General features: G+C 38.5%; 1 protein-coding gene across 5 annotated transcripts in view; it reads left to right on the top strand.

Annotated features, from left to right (window-relative positions):
- The window catches only part of LOC109418403 (tyrosine-protein phosphatase corkscrew), a 318,951-nt gene that overhangs the window by 275,410 nt on the left and 25,213 nt on the right, over positions 1 to 18,328 (top strand). For all 5 annotated transcript variants that reach the window (XM_062855670.1, XM_062855672.1, XM_062855671.1 and 2 more), the window contains 3 exons: positions 4,169 to 4,458; positions 16,875 to 17,384; positions 17,450 to 17,540. In XM_062855670.1, coding sequence (XP_062711654.1) covers positions 4,169 to 4,458; positions 16,875 to 17,384; positions 17,450 to 17,540 — 891 coding nt within the window. The remainder of the gene's footprint in view (positions 1 to 4,168; positions 4,459 to 16,874; positions 17,385 to 17,449; positions 17,541 to 18,328) is intronic.

Here is an 18,328-nt window from a genome sequence, read left to right on the forward strand (position 1 = left end):
AACATGTATCGTTTGCTTTAACAAGATAATTATTCAAGAAAGATCGAAATTTCTGATCAATGTTACCCCGGATTACGGTACATTGTTTCAATGGTGAAATTTTTAATATCCAATCAGTTTAAAACTTGCAGTTTTCATTATGATGACTTATAATGCAGGGATTTCAGCCTTGTGACACGCGTCAAGGTTAGGTTCCCCGATCTCAGCGCTCCTTTACTGGTACATTCTCATAGATGAATTCCTGGAGGAATCTCTGAAGGAACCGCTTTAGTAATTCCTGAATGAACTACTGGAACAACTGCTGGAAGAGTCCACCTTTAATCCCTGCTGAAATTTCTGAAGTAGTTCAAGGACAATATTAAGAAGATAAGAAGTCTCCAAAGATATTTCTGAAAGTAATGCTGAAGAAATTACAGAAGCAATTTAAAAACAATCTAAACAACATTTTAATCGTTTTCTGAAGAACACAAGAATTTATAGATGGATTTTCTGAAGAAATTCCAGGAGAAATACCTGAAAAAAAAACAGCTGTAATCCCTTGGTGGAAAACCTAACAAAACCTTTTAAGACATTGAAAAAAAAAAGTTGAAAAAAAAATTCTAAGACTTTTTTATAAAATCTTGGGAGCAATTTCTGGGAGATCCCTAGATTTTTTTTTTTTGAAGGGACCCTTAGGGGAGTTTCTAATCTAATCTAATCTCTGCAGAAAATTCCCTAATGGATCTCACATTTTTTTAAAGAGTCCCTGAAGGAATTTCTAAAGAAATCCCAGGAAGATTTTCTGACTGAAATTCAGATTTTCAAAAAAAAAAACCTGGAGCAATTTCTAAAGTAAACCTCGGAGAATGTTTTTGAATAAACTCTGAATCCTTGGAAGATTGTTTGAGAATGTGCTTCATGGAATTTCCGATGGATTTTTAGCAAAAAAAAATCTAGAAAAGTCAGAAGGATTTTCCATTGAAATTCCTGGATGAATTTCTGCAGAAACTCATACACAACTTTCTTACACAGCTCTTGTGAAACTTCTGGAGAAATGCCTAGTGGAGTTTCTGGAGAAATTGGAAGTGGCTGTGGGAATTTCTGGTGAAATCCTTAGAAGTATTTTCAAAGTAATCCCAGTACAAATTTTTGAAGGAATTTTTGAAACATTTTCTGAAAAACTCTAGACCAGTTTATGGATGCATCGCTGAAAGCTTTATTACAGGAATCTCTGGAAATATTTCTGAATTAATGTCTAAAGAAATTTCGGAAGGATTCTCTGAATGAATTTTTGAAAGAATCCCTGGAGGAATTTCAGGTCAAATTCGAGAATAAATTTTTGGGAAAAAAATGGAGGAATTTCAAAAGTAAATCATACAAGATGCTTTGAATTTTTTTATAAAATTTGTAGAATAAGAGAAATTTCTAAACGAATCCCTGAAGAAAATTTTCAAATGAATCCATGGAAGATTTTTTGAAAGAATCTGTGAGAGGTTTTTTGCCTAATACTCGGACAAATTTCCGAAACATTTTTTTAGATTTGTTTTAGAAAAAAAAACCGAATAAGTTTTTGGTAGATTTTCTAAAGGAATCTTCAAAGATTCTCGAATGCCTAGAGAAATTTCTAAATAAATATCCAAAGGAATTTGTAAAGTTATCCCTGGGCGAGTTTCTCAGACAATCTCTGATATGATTTATGAAAAATCATGGAGGAATTGGTGAAACAATTCATGCTAGATTAAAGAATTCTTCTGGAGGAACACATTGAAGATTTTCTGAAATTATCTGTAACATGATGATTTGATTTGGGAAGTTTTCCTCGGAGACCGTCGTAATAAAGTTGAAAATTCTGGGCTCACCGCAGAATTACAACAAAAGGCTCGTTCGGAAAATACTGCACAATCAGTAACCACGCTCCATGAAGTGATTGTCACAAATCCGTGAAATTTTTGAAGCAATTTGTAAGGGAATTCCACGGTAAATCCTCGGAAACATTTTCAAAGGAGTTACTGAATAAATTTCAGAACTTTTTAATTTTTTGGAACATTTATGCAAATAACGCTGCTCAAAATATTATCTTTTGAATCAACCTTACATATTTTTGTAGACAAACGGTTTCACTCGTCAAAAGCTAGCAAGACAGTGGCTCATTCGTTAAGCAAGAACTACTAAGGCCGATGTAAATATTTAATTTGTTTTAAATGCCTTATAATATGGAACGAACTCACCAATTTACTTCTATCCATACGTTTCTCGAAAAGCCTACTACTAACTAACCAGATAAACCGAAAAACAACACAAACGAACTTGCCATTTGAATAAACCACTCTGCCGGATGCTATTTAACCCTCAATATTAAATGATAGGTCGTCCTTATTTTAACTGACAAGTTTTACCTGACCTGAGATCCCTCAAACCTCCTGAAAACCACCTGAAACGCTGCTGAATTTATCTGAGATCCCCTAAACGCCCTTGTGACTCCGTGAAGTTCCTGAGACACCCTGACACTCTCCTGGATTCACCTTAGATCCACAAAGTCACACCTGAGACCCCATGAAACCTTCTAAAGTCTTTATAAACCCAGTGTCGCCAGTGTCACGGTTCTTGTCGATGCAGTACCTCACCACATAGCCCTAGAATTTATAAAACTCCGCGAATCCCCTCTGGATCTTTTCTGAAACCCATTGAAACTTCAAAAAATCTCTGAAACCCACCCTCTGATACCCCTGATAGACCCCTGATACCCTCGTGAATCCTAACTGGGCCTCCTTCCCAAAATTTCCTGAGTCCCCTTTTCGGACCCCCCAAATTGGATTATTACGAAGAACTGGTCAGTGCGTGGAAGAGATCCAGCAGCGTGATTTATTTCCACCGCAAGTTCGTTTGTGTAGTGTTTTGGTTTCTCTGGCTTAATAGTTGTATGATCTTCGATGGACGTAAGGATAGAAGTAAGTTGGTGAGTTCGTTCCATATTATTGGCTACATATTATGGGACATTTTACATTCTTTGTCATAATGAGAGGCACACAATCGTTTTAAATGACTTCTTTTCTTATTACCTTCATTCTGGCGTTACTTCCCAACTGGGACAGAGCGTGTCTCTGAGTTATAAACTGAGAGCTTTCTTCTTTATTGGCGGTATGTTGCATTCGTATGTTCCAATTCCTGTAGGGAAATTTGAGCATTTTTCAAGGGAGCGACTGGAGCAGCCTCCAGGGAACTTTCGGATAATCACGGAGATGCATCAAGAGTGAATATAAAGATTCCTTCGTGGTCAAGTTTTTCCTCACAATTCACCTGCTGCCACAACTGCTTATCGTTTTATACCATTTCCGTCATCCGATACGCCATTCAATTCACACCTCCAACCAACCAACTGCTCACAGTCAAAACAAATCCATTTAGGGACAAAACTCCAACCAGACATCGAATGTCCCACGTTTCAAGTTCATTTCCAGAGGAGCTCAGCCTGCCGGTCAGGTCAAAAACCCCTCACCTGTTTGATCTTTTTATCTCTTGCGCGAAGTTGTCTCCGCTGCGGCGAGCGCGCGCATTAGTTTCATTCAACCACGATCAACGGTTATACGAATCGTGTGGTTCATAAATTCCTATCTCTGAGTAGCAGCATGGTGCTGGCGCTGGCGCTACTAGCTACCAATAGGTACCTACTTTGCGGAAGTGACATTTTCCCCGCACTGCGCACATTAATTTTAATGCCCATTTCTGATTTGCAGTCAGGTTGAGCCTGAGTATAGGTAATGGCGCGTTTGTTTGTTTTGATCCGTCTCTGTTTGGACTCCGACGGACTCCGTTGTCTGATTATGCGGCGAGTTGTTCTGTTCTCACCCACCCTTGCGCTGGCGCTGCCGCTTCTAGCTGGACTGATTTATTTCCAACCATTCATTCAGATGGCGCGCAGTGACACGACTTTGTGGGGGTGCGATTAAGGTGGAAGACACGATTCTCGAATTCATTTATGCGCGACGCCCCCGACTCTTGGGCAGCTTGTTTCCTCAATTTTTGTTGTCACGGCGTATTTAGACAATTACCACTGATAAGTAGTGATAGATTGTACGGATGTTCTAGAGAACATCCAAATAGTTCTGCTTTCATTTCACATTCCCTTTCTTCTATCACACATTCCAAATCGAAACTGATCATTGCGATTCTTGTTTCCCCCCCTTTACAGTTGACCACACCCGGGTGAAGCTGAAAGACGTGGACAGCACCCAGCTCGGGGCCGAGTACATCAACGCGAACTACATCCGGCAGCCGACGGAGTCCGAGCAAAATGACATGAACTCGTCGTCGGAGAATCTGGCCCAGCAGCACAACAACAACTCGACGAACACCCCCGCCAACAACGCAATTACCTATGCCAGCATCAACCAGCAACAGCAGCAGCAGCCGACCAAGAACTGTCAGAGCTGCCAACTGCTGAACAAACCCTGCTCCCAGTGCTCGATGAAGGCCAACGAGGTAGGTTCCGACCCGTGGAATGCTTGATGGGTGTGGGGAAAAGTAGAAAGTATAGAAGGCAGATAGGGTCTGGGACCATTTGGGCAGGAGCACCTATTTTGGGCACTTGTTGCTATATTTCAGTCAATTTCGAACCGATTGACTTGAATTTTTGAACAAAGCTAGATACTGCGCCTTCCTGGTCGTGTTTCAAAAATCAAGTCAATCGGTTCAAAATTGACGGAGTTAAAGGTTCGAGTGCCCAAAATACGTGCTCCTGCCCAAATGGTCCCAGACCCTATGATTATTATTGATTCAAACATGATGTGCGGTGTTCCCTGTAGAAAATTGTGTTGATATTGAGTCAGAGGGTGGCCACAGACTCGGGAAATTCGGGAAATGCGGGAAAAAGTCGGGAATTGAAATCCATCGGGAAATATGCGGGAATAAGTCGGGAATTTTATTTATGATCGGGAATTTTTAAAATCCCTGGCCAAGTTCGCAGGGGTTGACGGTATTAAAGTGAAGGAGTTTCATTTTGATTATTGTAATGTAGTGTTCTTTAGTGAAACATATCACCTTTTTAACACTTTAATGCGCCTCCAACGGTTCATCACGAACTGGCTGCTGCAGATGGAGTATGGCTGATCATATGCATCAGACATGCTCGATAAACAGGAGGAACCGCCGGGGCTCAGTAGAGTCTATTCCTAAGCAATAGTTCCAAGTCGGTTGGATTTGAGAAGGTTTTGATGATCGTTACAAATCCTAATAAAAGTATTATAGGATTTGTGACAGGTTTTGGAACCTTTTACAGCCATCTGACTTCAACATGTTGTTTGGGCTCTATTTCCCACGTTTCTCGGTTGATTTTTATTGCATAGTAATTTATTAATGTCATAGTCGCTTTTTCGAATTTTTACAATGTTAGTTGGTCATATTTTCTTTAAATAAAGCATTAAAAATCGACCGAAGAATCAATAGTGAGAAGGAGATTTGCAGCACTTAATTGTGCTGATAGATTCAAAGCTAACGTGCGAACACTTAAACGCATTGTTGACGTCAATGCGTTCGACGTGACATTTTGTACAAAAACTGACTGCTTTATATTAACTGAACAACGTTACTTGTGTATGACTAGGTTGACATTTCTAGGCTACGCTTGAGAAAATGATATGGTTCATCTAGGTAGGACCGATAGGACAATTGAACGAATTTGAATATTTTTAATAGTATTTGTAACGGGATGAAAGTTGACATGAAATCTTTATTATTTTAAAATTTTATTGCAATCAACTGAGCAACTTGGCGTATTTTTGATTATCTCTTAGATGTTCAGAAGTTCAGTTACATGTTTCTGTGGATTTTGGACCGATGACAATTTAAGGACACAAGAGATGAACACAAGTAGAAAACGATTAGCGAAATCAAGAAAACAATTTGACACAGGATCGACTATATTTTAACATACAGGGTTCGATTGATTCGATAAAAAAAAACAACATACGACAACTGACTTAACGAGGAGAAAAACATATTTAACCATACCACAAAATCAAACAAGGAGACAAACACAAACCGTGTGACCATAACACTACATAGGCAAATCCTGACTGACTGACCAATTGAAAACTTTCCAATCTTCTACCGTAACTTTCTGAGTCAGTAGGCAACAGTGTCTTAATGGATATCATTTTCCGCGTACGGCTGGCAAACTGCTTCTGAAAGATTACGTACTCTTTTCCATCTTCGGGTCTAGTGTAGAGGTTTCAACTCTATTCAGAGTGCAGCTAGAAACCTAGCAAAAAAAAAAAAAAAAAAAAATTATTTATGATCGGGAATTTTTAAAATGATGTGTAACTCCTCCAGAATGTAAACTCAAACCTAGATTTAGCACTTGATTCACTTCAAATCCAAATTCTTACACAGTTTCAGAAGCTTCACGCAGGAATTTCAAAATCCAAATGATGCAGATGAGCATTGGATTCTGAATTACGAGTGATTTCTTGTTTGAAAGGAATTATACGATAACAGGCTTTTATTGTCCGGATGCTCGAGTCAAAAATTAAGGTCTAATTTAGGCATTAGGCAAAACATATTTTAAATCATAATTTTTAGAAATTAAGTTTAGAACGACTAAAAAACCCAATCTAAAAAACGTGAAAAAAGTATCGTAAAAATAATTTTGGCAGTTAAATTTTGTATGGTTTTATCAAAAATGCCATAAAATACTTCTCCAATATCTTCTTAGAAAATGTTTAGCTTGTTACTTGGTGGAAATTTTCAAAATGAAGAAGAGTGTGCCTCTGAAGCAGATCTACTGACACACACACACACACTTAATTTCCCAAGTAACAATTTTAATTTTATCAAAGTTTTTTAGCGATTCAAAAATCCTAAACATAAAACCATTGATGCCGACTTGAAAATGCTCTCGAGTTCTTGTATGCCTCAATAAGCCCACGTTCTGGCTAGTTGGCCCAGTCTTATTAGGGTCTACAGGACTTCGTATGCAAACCGGCTTAGGATTTTGGGTTGTATCATAGTTTTATCAATCTTCTAAATAAAACCATCTTCTGACTTGTCAAATAATTGTTTTGATTATTTTTCACTCTCAATGTTCGATCGTCAGAATAAATTATGCTTGATCCAGCCATCAATTGGAAAAATGCAGATATGGAAATCAGATTTGTTTTCCTATTTAATACGTGTCAGGAGACATTCCACGGAAAATTTGTGGTGAATGTGACTGTGATAATGACAAAAACTAAGTGCGCCACACAAACTATGCATAATTTGGAAGTTAAATGCATTTAATTTACTCGGTGGAATGGGGTGCAAAAAAGGTTTTTTCAACACAGCGGAGTTTAAAAGACATTATGTAATTTTTCTGACAAAATAAAATGACGGAAACGTGTTGTATGGTTTAATTTGATCTTAGCTGTATGAGAAATCATAAAATTGAGTAATAATTTTTCTGTATTTACATGAATTATCCCGGGTAGGCGACATATTTTTCTGATAAAACTCTGTGTTCCTAATGATTCCTCCAATAGGGCTAACCCTCCTGAGGTAGTCATAACTGAGCTCATGATAGAACTAGCGGTTTTATCACAGCATTTTTTTGGTTTATGTTACGGCCACGAAATCTTTTGTTGGTTTTATGCATTGCCTCACAGTTTTGTGTATTTGTTTACAAAAAAATCTCTCCGACAACAACCGCAAATGCAAGTTTTATTGAAATGGTATATAATAAGTGATAAAACCAATTCATGTCTACTTGCAAGTCTTTAATTGAAGATGTTTATAGCAGAAGTTATATGATAATTTTATGGAACGCCAAAGGTTCAAAGTAAAAAACTACCACATAAAACTAATTTAGAACAACTAGCTTTTTGACATGCTCGTATAAAACCAGAATAAAACATGATTAAACCTTCAAGGCATGCTGATTGTTACTTGGGTTAGAATGCCGAATCTCGGTTTACAAATGCCGAGATTTGTTACTCAAAACCGGCTGTTCTCGATTCATTTTAAATCCTACAGAGTCAAATGGAGTTCTTTAAAAATGGGATTAGAAATAAAGCCCAGAATATCGAATTTTTCCTGAAATATCTAAAAAGAGCCTAACATATTTAGTCAGAAATGTCAAAATTTTGTTTTTCAGGGTTTGAGAATTTCTGTACAAATTCAGCTAAAAATTGTTTATGAATAGAAAACCTTTTATGACAATACCCAGATATTTTCAAAATTTGAGAAAAATTCCGCTATCACGCTATGTCCAAAGGGAAGTATTATGAAAAGTGAATATACCCCAAATGTTTTTCGCTAGGATCGAAGATTTGGACCTCTAGTTTCAGAATCTGTGCGACTTAGAATATTTTGAATATTTTTTTTCCTATTTTCGCATATAGGGTAAAAGCTCCCTTAGTGGAGGTAGTACCAATAGTGGTGGTAGTGCCAATTTAGCACTATTTTAAACAAAAACCATGCAAATGACATTTTTAATAGATGCATCATAACTAATTAATAACATTAATTCAGTTTTTTGTTCAGGATTTGTCGAAAATCTATTTTAAACAATTATTTTCCTTAAATTTTTGGCTCCTTTGCACCTATAGTGGTGGTAGTGTTCCTATAGTGGTGGGTCCCATAAGAATTCAATGGGATGCGCCACTATAGGAACCAATGTTAAATTTCACCTCCATAATAGGAACCGTGTACCTATAGTTGATGCAAATGATTTATTAGCAAAAACTGCAATAAACAATGGTTTTTAATTTTTCCTAGCAAATTTAAGTGAAAAACTACCGATTAACGTTTTCAGGCTTTTTATTTTGTGGTATTATCAATTTTATTCAATTATTTTTCTACAAGAAGCTACTAATAGCACCCTAAATATCGAAAAAAGTCACTTTGAGGTCAATTTCATCCCATATAAAAACTATGGGAAAAAAACCCGAGATGAAATATTTGAAACCGCACATATTTTGAATCTATAGTTCCAAAAATACGGTTCTAGCGAATAAAGTTTGAGGTACATTCAATTTTCATAATACTGGACATAGCGTGCGCTTGTGCTCTCATAGCAAAACTCATATTTTTTTCTTTTTTGAAAATTATCAATTCCCACTAAACAGGAATTTTGAGACGTTCCAACAGAAATTCATCTGAGTTTTGCATTTTTTTTATCTAATGTATCTTTAGAAGCCAGTTTCTTCAGAAATTTTTCAAGAGTTTTGACATATAACGCCAGCGAGTCCTTGTAAAAACCTTTATATATACGAAAGATTTAACTATTTATAATCTAATGGATTTCGGATAATTTTTGATAATCTGGTGGTTTGTATATGAACCTGTTCATATAGCGGAATTTATTTTTTTTCATAATTAGTTGTTAACTCAATTATATTTCTTACCAAAGAAGAAAATATCACAAACATTTATTCAGTATTTTTGCAATAAACTTCTTCTTTGTTAGGAAATTCACCAGAAAACAGCCCAATAATTCTGACTATAGGAATTATAACAGAATTACGTTAAGAATGCCGTCCTTCATACTTTCAGAATTTCTGGGATAGCGTAAAAAACCTCTTTTAAAGAATTCACCAAAGAATATTTTAGTTAGCCGACTAGATTTTTTTGTTGGAACTTCATCAAGCATTTCTTAAAGAGTTCACAAAAATCTTTTGGCAATTCCGACACAAATATTTTCAAGTATAGGTTTACGTTTAAAGACATCCAGAAGAAGAAGCAAATTTCAATCATTTGTTACTTGTAAGTTTCTTTTGATGTTTGATGTCTCCAAAATATTATAAACGGTCACCGTATTACAATGACGCTGTACATATTTCAGTAAGTTCTTAAAAGTTTGGATTCTTGGATGTTTTACATGCTCCACAAATATATAAAGAAAAGTTGGGAAATTTCAAAATCAATGCGGGAAAAAGTCGGGAAAAATGCGGGAATTTCAATTTTGATTTTGTGTGGCCACCCTGAAAAGCGATTTTCGTTCAATTGAATTAAAAGATAAAAGTTCTGTACATAACATCAAGGGGTTTTGTTGGTAAAATGGACAACCTGAGCATTTAGATCAAATCCAGCAACATGGAAGGCAGATATACACTCTATAGGACGATCGAAAATGCACTTGTAGTTCTTCATCATGGATTCAAGGACGTGATTTGAATATCCGGGTAACATTACCTCACCCAATACACCAATATTGCAAGGTTATCGAACCCAAAACAACCAGATTTTGATTTTAGGCCGCCATATTGGATTGTGTAACGCCATCATGGATATTCTGAACATCTTCCCTGTACCGTTCTAGTATGGTTTTGGAACCTAAAACTCCGTTAAACAGCCACTATCTTGAATTTTTGGTCGCCATTATGATTATAGGCAGCCATATTGGATAATCTAGTCACCAGTTTTGAGCTTCGGACATCTTTTCTATATCAAATATGTCCATATTGCTAGTTTTAGAGGTCAAAACTACACAAAACAACCGCTACCTTTAATTGTTGGACGCCATTTTGGATTTCAGACCACCATATTGGATATTCTGTTCGCCATTTTTTGACTCCGGGTATCCTCTCCTTACACCCATATTGTATAGTTTAAGAACCTAACACTTCATAAAACAGGCGCCATCTTGAATTCAAGGTCGCCATTTTTTATTTAAGCCCGGCTCTTGAATATTCTTGTCTCCATTTAGACTCCGGTCATCATTAAAAATTTTCATTAAATTCTGCCGAAAAATCTTGTGGGAATAACTCCGTCGCGTAAATCATGGCCATTAGACAGAGAGTATCAGAGGGTTCCAGGGGCTCCTGGAAGTCCCGGAGGCATTTTAGGGAGTCTCAGGAGCGTTTCAGGGAGTTTTAGGGGGTACTAGAAGTCCACAGAGGTGCTTTCGGGAGTCCCAGCGGACTTCAGGTGGATTTCACGGTTTTCATGGGCGTTTCATGGGGACTCGGGAGCAATTCGAAAACCGTCATGGTGTCTCAGGACGGTTCCAGAATATCTTTGAGGTGCTTCAGGGAGTCTCATCGGCGTTCCAGGGGGTTTCAGAGGCATTTTAGAGAGTCTCTGGGCCGTTTCAGGTGATTGAAGGGGATTTCCAAAGAGTATCTGGGAATCCCAGTCTGAAACGAGGTCTCAGGGGTACTTAAGAGAGGTTCGCAGTGACTTTTTGGGGGATTCCAGGGGTCTCAGGGGTCTTTCCGTGGGACTCAGGATCGTTTCAAGGGGGTTCCAGAGTATCTCAGGAGGGTCCAGACGTCTCAGGAGCGTTTCAGCTGGTTTCGTGGGCGTTTCAGAAGGTCCCAGGGGGATTCAGGGGGTACCTAATCTGGAGGTCTCAGGAGCGTTTCAGGGGGTCTGAGGGAGTACCTGCAGATCTCTAAGGCGTTCCCGGGTGTTCTATAGGGTTCCATATGGTTCCAGGGGCGCTTCAGAGGTCCAGGGGCGTTCTAGAGGGTCTGAGGGACCTTTTAGGGGACCTCAGGGACGTTTGAGAAGGTCTTAGAGAGTTTAACGAGAGAACCTGTAAGTCTCAGAAGCGTTTCAGGGGATCTCAGGGAGTACTTGGAAGTCTCAGGGGTGTCCCAGGGAAGCCCAGGTTGTTTCTACAGGTCTCGCTGAGACCCCATGGAACTACCTGAAAGGACTCCCGATACCCCCAGAAGTACACTTGAAACCCCCTGAAATGCCCCTGAAATACCATGAATTGCATTTGAAACCTCCATAGTCCCATCGAAACGCTGAAATCCCCGTATTCCATTCAAAATGCCTCTGAAACCCCTTGGAACGCCCTTGAAACATTCCTGAGATTCCCCTCCTCAAACGCCCCTGAAAACCCCTTGAAGTGCGACTGAAATAAAACTTATCACCATTTTGGATTTTAGGCCGCCTATTGCACGTTCTGATTGCCATATTTGGTACTCCGGACATCTTCCCTATACCAAATATATCCATATTGCATAGTGGCTATATCCGATATTGGCAAATATGTCCAGAAAGTGTCGCAATACCTTCAAGGGTTCTTGTTTTGCAAAATCATGAAGAATGATATGTCACAATACAGGATTCAGAAAAAATCATGAGCTGACCTCTTCCCCGGGGGCACCAGGTTCCTGGAATCCCTCTGGTAGTGGCCAGTATGTCCAGAAAGTCTCAAAATATATTCAAGAGTTCTTGTTTTGCAAAATCATGAAGAATGATATGTCGCAATACAGAGTTCAGAAAAAATCATGAACTGGCCACTTCCCCGGGGCACCAAGTTCCCGGAGTATCTCCGATAGTGGTCAATATGTCCAGAAAGTCTCGAAATGCCTTCTAGAGTTCCTGTTTTGCATTATCATGAAGATTTATATGCTGCATGTGAGGTTTTAGCTAACGTTACAATGTGGCCACCATGAGCGATAAGGAGGTTACCCCACGACTCCCCGGAATAATTTCGGAACCATGACCGCTTCCGTAAAGTGGACTCCGGTTTTTAAAACTAGAAGGAATTTGTGATCGATTGGTGCAAAAATTTGTAAAATCCGTTGAAAAATGACTGAGAACCAGCCATTTGAATGCTATTTTTGGCACTCCGAACATCTTACCTGTAAACAAATATATCCATATTGCATTGTTTAGGAGCTTAAAACTCCGTAAAACAGCCGCTATCTTGACTTTTTGGGCATCATTTTGGACTCTAGGCCACCATATCGGATGGAATTGAACTCCAGACATCTTCTCCGTACCAAATATACCCATATTACTTGGTTTTATATCCTAAACTGCCTTAGATCAGCGGCTATCTTGAGTTGTGGTTCGCCATTTTGAATTTTGGGCCGCCATATTGGATTTTAAGTTGCCATCTTGGTCGGATATTCTGGTCATCATTTTTGAACTCCGGACTTCTTTCCCATACCAAAAATATCTATATTTGTTTGGTTAGGGCCTATATTGCCTAAAACAGTCGTTATCTTGAGTTGTGGGCCGCCATCTTGAATTTTGAGCCCACATCGTGGATCTGTGTTGCTCCAGTGTTGAACTCCGTACAGTCATTGCACAATTATGGGTCACTCTGTCACAATTAGGGGGCATCCATTTAGTACGTCACGCTAAAAATGCGAATTTTCAACCCCCCCTCCCCCCTTCCTACGGCTTTTTCCTATTCTTAATGGATTGCTTGTCACACTATTTAGAATCCCCCTCCCCCATCTAAGCGTGACGTACTTCATGGATGCCCCCTTATTAGTTTGTCAGTTCACTGTGCAATTCAAATGGAATTGACCCATAATTGTGAGTGACCCATGATTGTGTTATGACTGTAATTCGATTAGTTGCATGATGAGTTTTGGTTTATTTTTATATACGGCCAGCTCAACCCGAACCGGATCCGGATCACTAATATGACCGTAACTACAAAACGTCTCGACCGATTTGGACTATTTTGAATAGCAAAAAATTCGATAAAATTCCAGTTCGATTGGTGCTAAAACCGTTTAAATCGGCTAAAAGAAGTGCCTTAAATGTTATTGACCTTTTTTGCACACAGACTTACATACACACATACACACACATACTCTGGAAGTGGTTGGTTCCGGAAAAATCTCCAAGAAAAATCTAGGACGAAAATTCTGGAAAACCTCTGAAAGAATTCCATGCGAAATATCAGCAAATAGTTCCTGCAGAAATCCCAAAAAGAATTCCGGAAAAAGCCCGGTAGAAAATCCAGGATAACAAATCTTATGCACACCAGGATAGTAAATCTTATGAAATCTTTGATACTCGAAAACAAACGTAAGAATTATCCAGGAAGAAAAACTAGAAGAAAGCTCTCGAAATTTCATTGAAGAAATCACAGGAGGGAGTCTGGACGAAATTCCTTGAGGGACTCGGGAGGAATACAGGGCAATCCTTTGGAATAAATTCCTAGAGACACTCCTGCAGAAAATCTGTGAAAAACTCCTGTAGAACCTCTTAGCCTATCCCTAAATGCTCCAGGGAAAAAATACTCCTAGGAAAACCCGCGGAAAGAATCGCGGAAAATCATTCAAGAGGATTTCCAAGAATCTCAGCGATGCCTTCTAACCTCACTTTTCATCTGCTCAACGATATTTGCAATTAATATTAAAATAAATGCGAAAATTTATATTTTTCAATAATATCAAACTGATTTGTTCAGAAATATCAAAAATGTACTATTTTGGAACAGGAAAATTTGAGGTTAGGGAATGTCAACCCGACTAGAAAATTATATCAAGTTTATATCATATTGTGTTATGATGTTATGATATTTTATAAACTAGATGCAGGATGAGGTTGAAATATCCCTAAAATTGCAACAAAAGGTTATAACCTATTTTGTTACAATCATATCAAAATTATAACAAAATGTGATATGAATCCCTAATGTCCAAGGCTCAAAACTAAATGATAGTACAATGAGTTATCAAACAACACTTATAATATAATGTGATAAAATTGAGTTAAAGTACTTTGAAAACACCAAGGATGTTGAATTATGAATATCATGGTTTGTTGGGATTAAGTTATATTTTTTGTTATAATTTTTTTAGTCGGGAACTGCTCGAGATTAACTCTAGGAGAAACTCCGCGGAAATTTAATGAGCAATATCCTGAAAGAAATTTCTGTTGAAATCCCACGAAAAATTCTTAGAAAAAAAAACACAAAAGAAAATCCCAGAATCCAGGAATTGCGAAAGATTCTCAAGGAGAAGTTCTGGAAAAAACACCAGAAGGAATCCGGAAGAACTTCCAGGAGTAATTCAAGAAGAAATACTTAGAAAAAATCCGTGATAAAATATGGAAGGGATCTTGTGAGAAATCCTAGAAAAAACAAGAGGAAAATCCTGGAAAACTTCGGAAAGAATCGCTGGAAGAAATCCATAAGAAATATTGACAATAGCTTCTGCAGGGAACCCAAAAAAAAAACTCCAGAAAATACTCCGTAAGAAATCTTGGTAGAAAATTCAGGATAAATCCTGACAAACTTTGAGAGATATTCTGGGAGCAACGTCAAAGGAAATCTTCTAGAAATAGTTCTAGGGGAAACTCCGAGAGAAATCTCAAGTGATACTTGAGAATTCCCGCGCGACTCTTTAAGAAATATACGGGAGGAAACTTCTGTAGAAATCTCGGGAGAAACTTTAGAAGAACTCCTGCTGAAAACCCATGAAAAACTTTTGAAGAAAACCTGGAAGGAACGCCTGTACTAATCCCAGGAATAAATACCGTAGAAATTCCGGGATAAATCCCGCAAAAACATTTGGACGAAATCCCTGGAAGAAATCTGGGAGTAATTCCGGGAAAATCTCTTATAAAAATCTCAAGAAACACATTCTGGAAACAACTGACGAAAACCTTCTGAAAGAAATCGTAGCTAGAAATCCATGAGAAATATCAGAAATAGGTCTGCAGAAATCCCAAAAAGAATTCCGAAATAAATCTTGGGAGTATGTTAAGAACAAATTCTGAAAAACTTTGAGAGAAATCCTGGGAGCAACACCGGAAGGCATCTTCTAAAAGAAGACCCAAGAGAAATCTCAGATGAAACTTCAGCAGAAATTCCGCGAAAACCTTTCAGAAAAACTCCTGTAAACATTTCGGGAAAAACTCTAGAAAAATATCAGGACGAGTTCCGGAGGAAATTCCCTGAGGAACTCTGGGAGCAATACAGTGAAAACCTCTACAACAAATTCTGGGAGGAACTCCTGCAGAAAACCTGTAAAAAACTCATAGAGAAATCCTGGAAGAAACTCTAGTAGAAGTTCCAGGAATAACTCATTTAGAAACTTTGGGAGAAATCTCAGGGGATCGCTGAGAAACATCCTAAGTGAGCCTCGTGTAGTATCAGGAAGAAACTCCGGAAGGAATACAAGGAGAAATACTTGTTTCTCAAGCTCGGTCAACCAGATTCCTTTTGGACTCAGGTTGCTTTCCGAAAAATTATCCGGAGGAATCTACAGTTTATTATGTATAGAATTTCAATAATTTCGTTTTGAAGAAATTCATGGTGAATCCGCCAGAAATAATTTTGCCGATTTTTGAAGATGTTTTTGGATTTTGATTTTTGGTCATTGAAAAATTAGTGTCAGAATTCTCGTCAGACCTATAGACTGAATTTCATGCACAAAAATTTATCTAATGGAACAGATGGCTATCCTAGGTAACATTTTTTAGTCAAATAGACTGGAAGAGGTTCTTAGAACTACCATTAAACCAAAATAAATGGTATTAGGTTTTGTGACGGTTCTGAATACCTCTACAAAACCAACTGGCCATGAAAATGGTACTTGGGATGAGAATCTATCAAAACATATTACTGGTTGACATTAGAAAATCCCAGTTCAAGAAAGAAGCTGCAAAGTCAGATATTATGCAGGTAATTTCAGGAGCAATCTGGAGAAATGACAATGGAAAGCTAAAGATGTACGCTTTTGAAATTAACGCCACTTGGTGAACAAATTTCGAACTGAATGCACTCTTCCAGCTATCTCGAGATACAGGAGTTTGAAAATGTTTGACAATAGATGCCATCTATCGGACGAATTTCATACCAGGGTCTCTACTGCTTGCTTGCACTATGTTAAACATTTTTGACATTAAGTACTATTTAATGTACGAATTTCAGACGTATTTTTTAAGCCGAGTAATTAGATAGATTCGAAAAAATCCTAGAACCATCATAAAACCAAAATCAAAGCTTTAGGTTTTATTACGGCTTCTAGAACTATCTTAAAGCTGATGGGACTTTGAATTATTGCTTGTCGTCCTATATGCGAGCTTCTCCGGGAATTTTCTATCGAGATTTTGAGAGATCAGCATTTATAAAACCTCTTAACTGCCATTATAAAACCTATCACTAGAATATTAACCAATTTTTGATTCCTTCATTCATTTCTCCCTCCCCACAGTCCAAACACAAACGGAACGACTCCCTCACATCGACCCGGTTACAGCTCCAAAGCCAATCGCAATCGAAGTCCTCCCTGACCGGTAGCTCCGGTCTGCTGCGGGACGAGAAGGATCTCTTCAAGACGTACATCGCGACGCAGGGCTGCCTGGCAAACACGATACAGGACTTCTGGAACATGATCTGGCAGGAGAACACCCGGGTGATCGTGATGACTACCAAAGAAATCGAACGGGGCAAGAAGAAGTGCGAGAAGTACTGGCCCGATCCGCAACAGGCGAAGGAGTGGGGTTCGGCCAAGGTGACCTGTTTGAGCGAAACCAGCACGGCGGATTATACGCTGAGGGAGTTTTTGCTGTCGTGGCGGGGGCAGGACGAACGGAAGATCTTCCAGTACCACTTCCAGGTGTGGCCGGACCATGGGGTTCCGTCCGATCCGGGCTGTGTGCTGAACTTCCTGCAGGATGTTAATGCGAGGCAGGAGCAGCTGCAACTGGAAGGGCTGGTGCCGGTGAGTTGGATCTTCTTTTGGGAAATGCTGAGAAACGTTAGTAATCGATCTTTTGTATGTTTTAGGGTCCAATTTGTGTCCATTGTTCGGCGGGAATCGGACGAACGGGAACGTTCATTGTGATCGATATGATTCTGGACCAGATCGACAGGGAAGGTAAGATAGCAAACTCAAAATCCTAACCAAAACCTGATTAAAACCAATCCAAGGCCAATTAAAAGATAATATAATTCAATACAAAGCTTTAATAAAACCAAATCAAAATCAGTCCAAAGCAATTACAAGACCAATCGAAAATTAGTCTAAAACCAATTTAAAGCCAAATCAAAACCATCTTGAGGACAATCCAGAATCAACCCGTAGTTGATCTAAAACCAATCTGACCCAATTTTAGACCAATCCAAAGACGATTCAAATACAGTCTAAAACCATTCTGGGGCCTATCAAAAGTCATTGTAAGATCACGTTTAAGTCAGTCTTGTATGAATCCCAAACAAATCTATGGCTCTTCCAAAATCAACCTAAGGCAAATCTGAAGTTAATTTGAAACCAGCCCAAAGCTGTCCTGAGACCAACCCAAAGCCTTTGTAAGTCTAAAACCAATTCAAGACTAATCAGCCTTAATCCAGTCCAAAGCCATTCAAAAGCCAATCCAAAGCCATGACATTGCAAATCATTTGTCAAGTCTTAACTCGATCCAAAACAAATAAGGCCTCATCAAAAACCATTCTAAGAGCAATTCCAAGCCTGTTCTATGCTTTTCTGAGATTTATTCAAGCCGTTACAAAACCAATCCTTAGTCGGTTTGAACTCAATTCAATCTAATCAAAGGTCAAGTCTAAGTCAATCCAAAGTCAATCTAAAACCAGTCCAAACCCATTCTAAAGCTAATCGAAAGCCATTATAAGACCAATCAGACTTAAATCAACAACCACAAAAAATAA

This window comes from Aedes albopictus, chromosome 3 (genome assembly GCF_035046485.1).
Source record: "Aedes albopictus strain Foshan chromosome 3, AalbF5, whole genome shotgun sequence".
NCBI classification, from domain to species: Eukaryota; Metazoa; Arthropoda; class Insecta; order Diptera; family Culicidae; genus Aedes; species Aedes albopictus.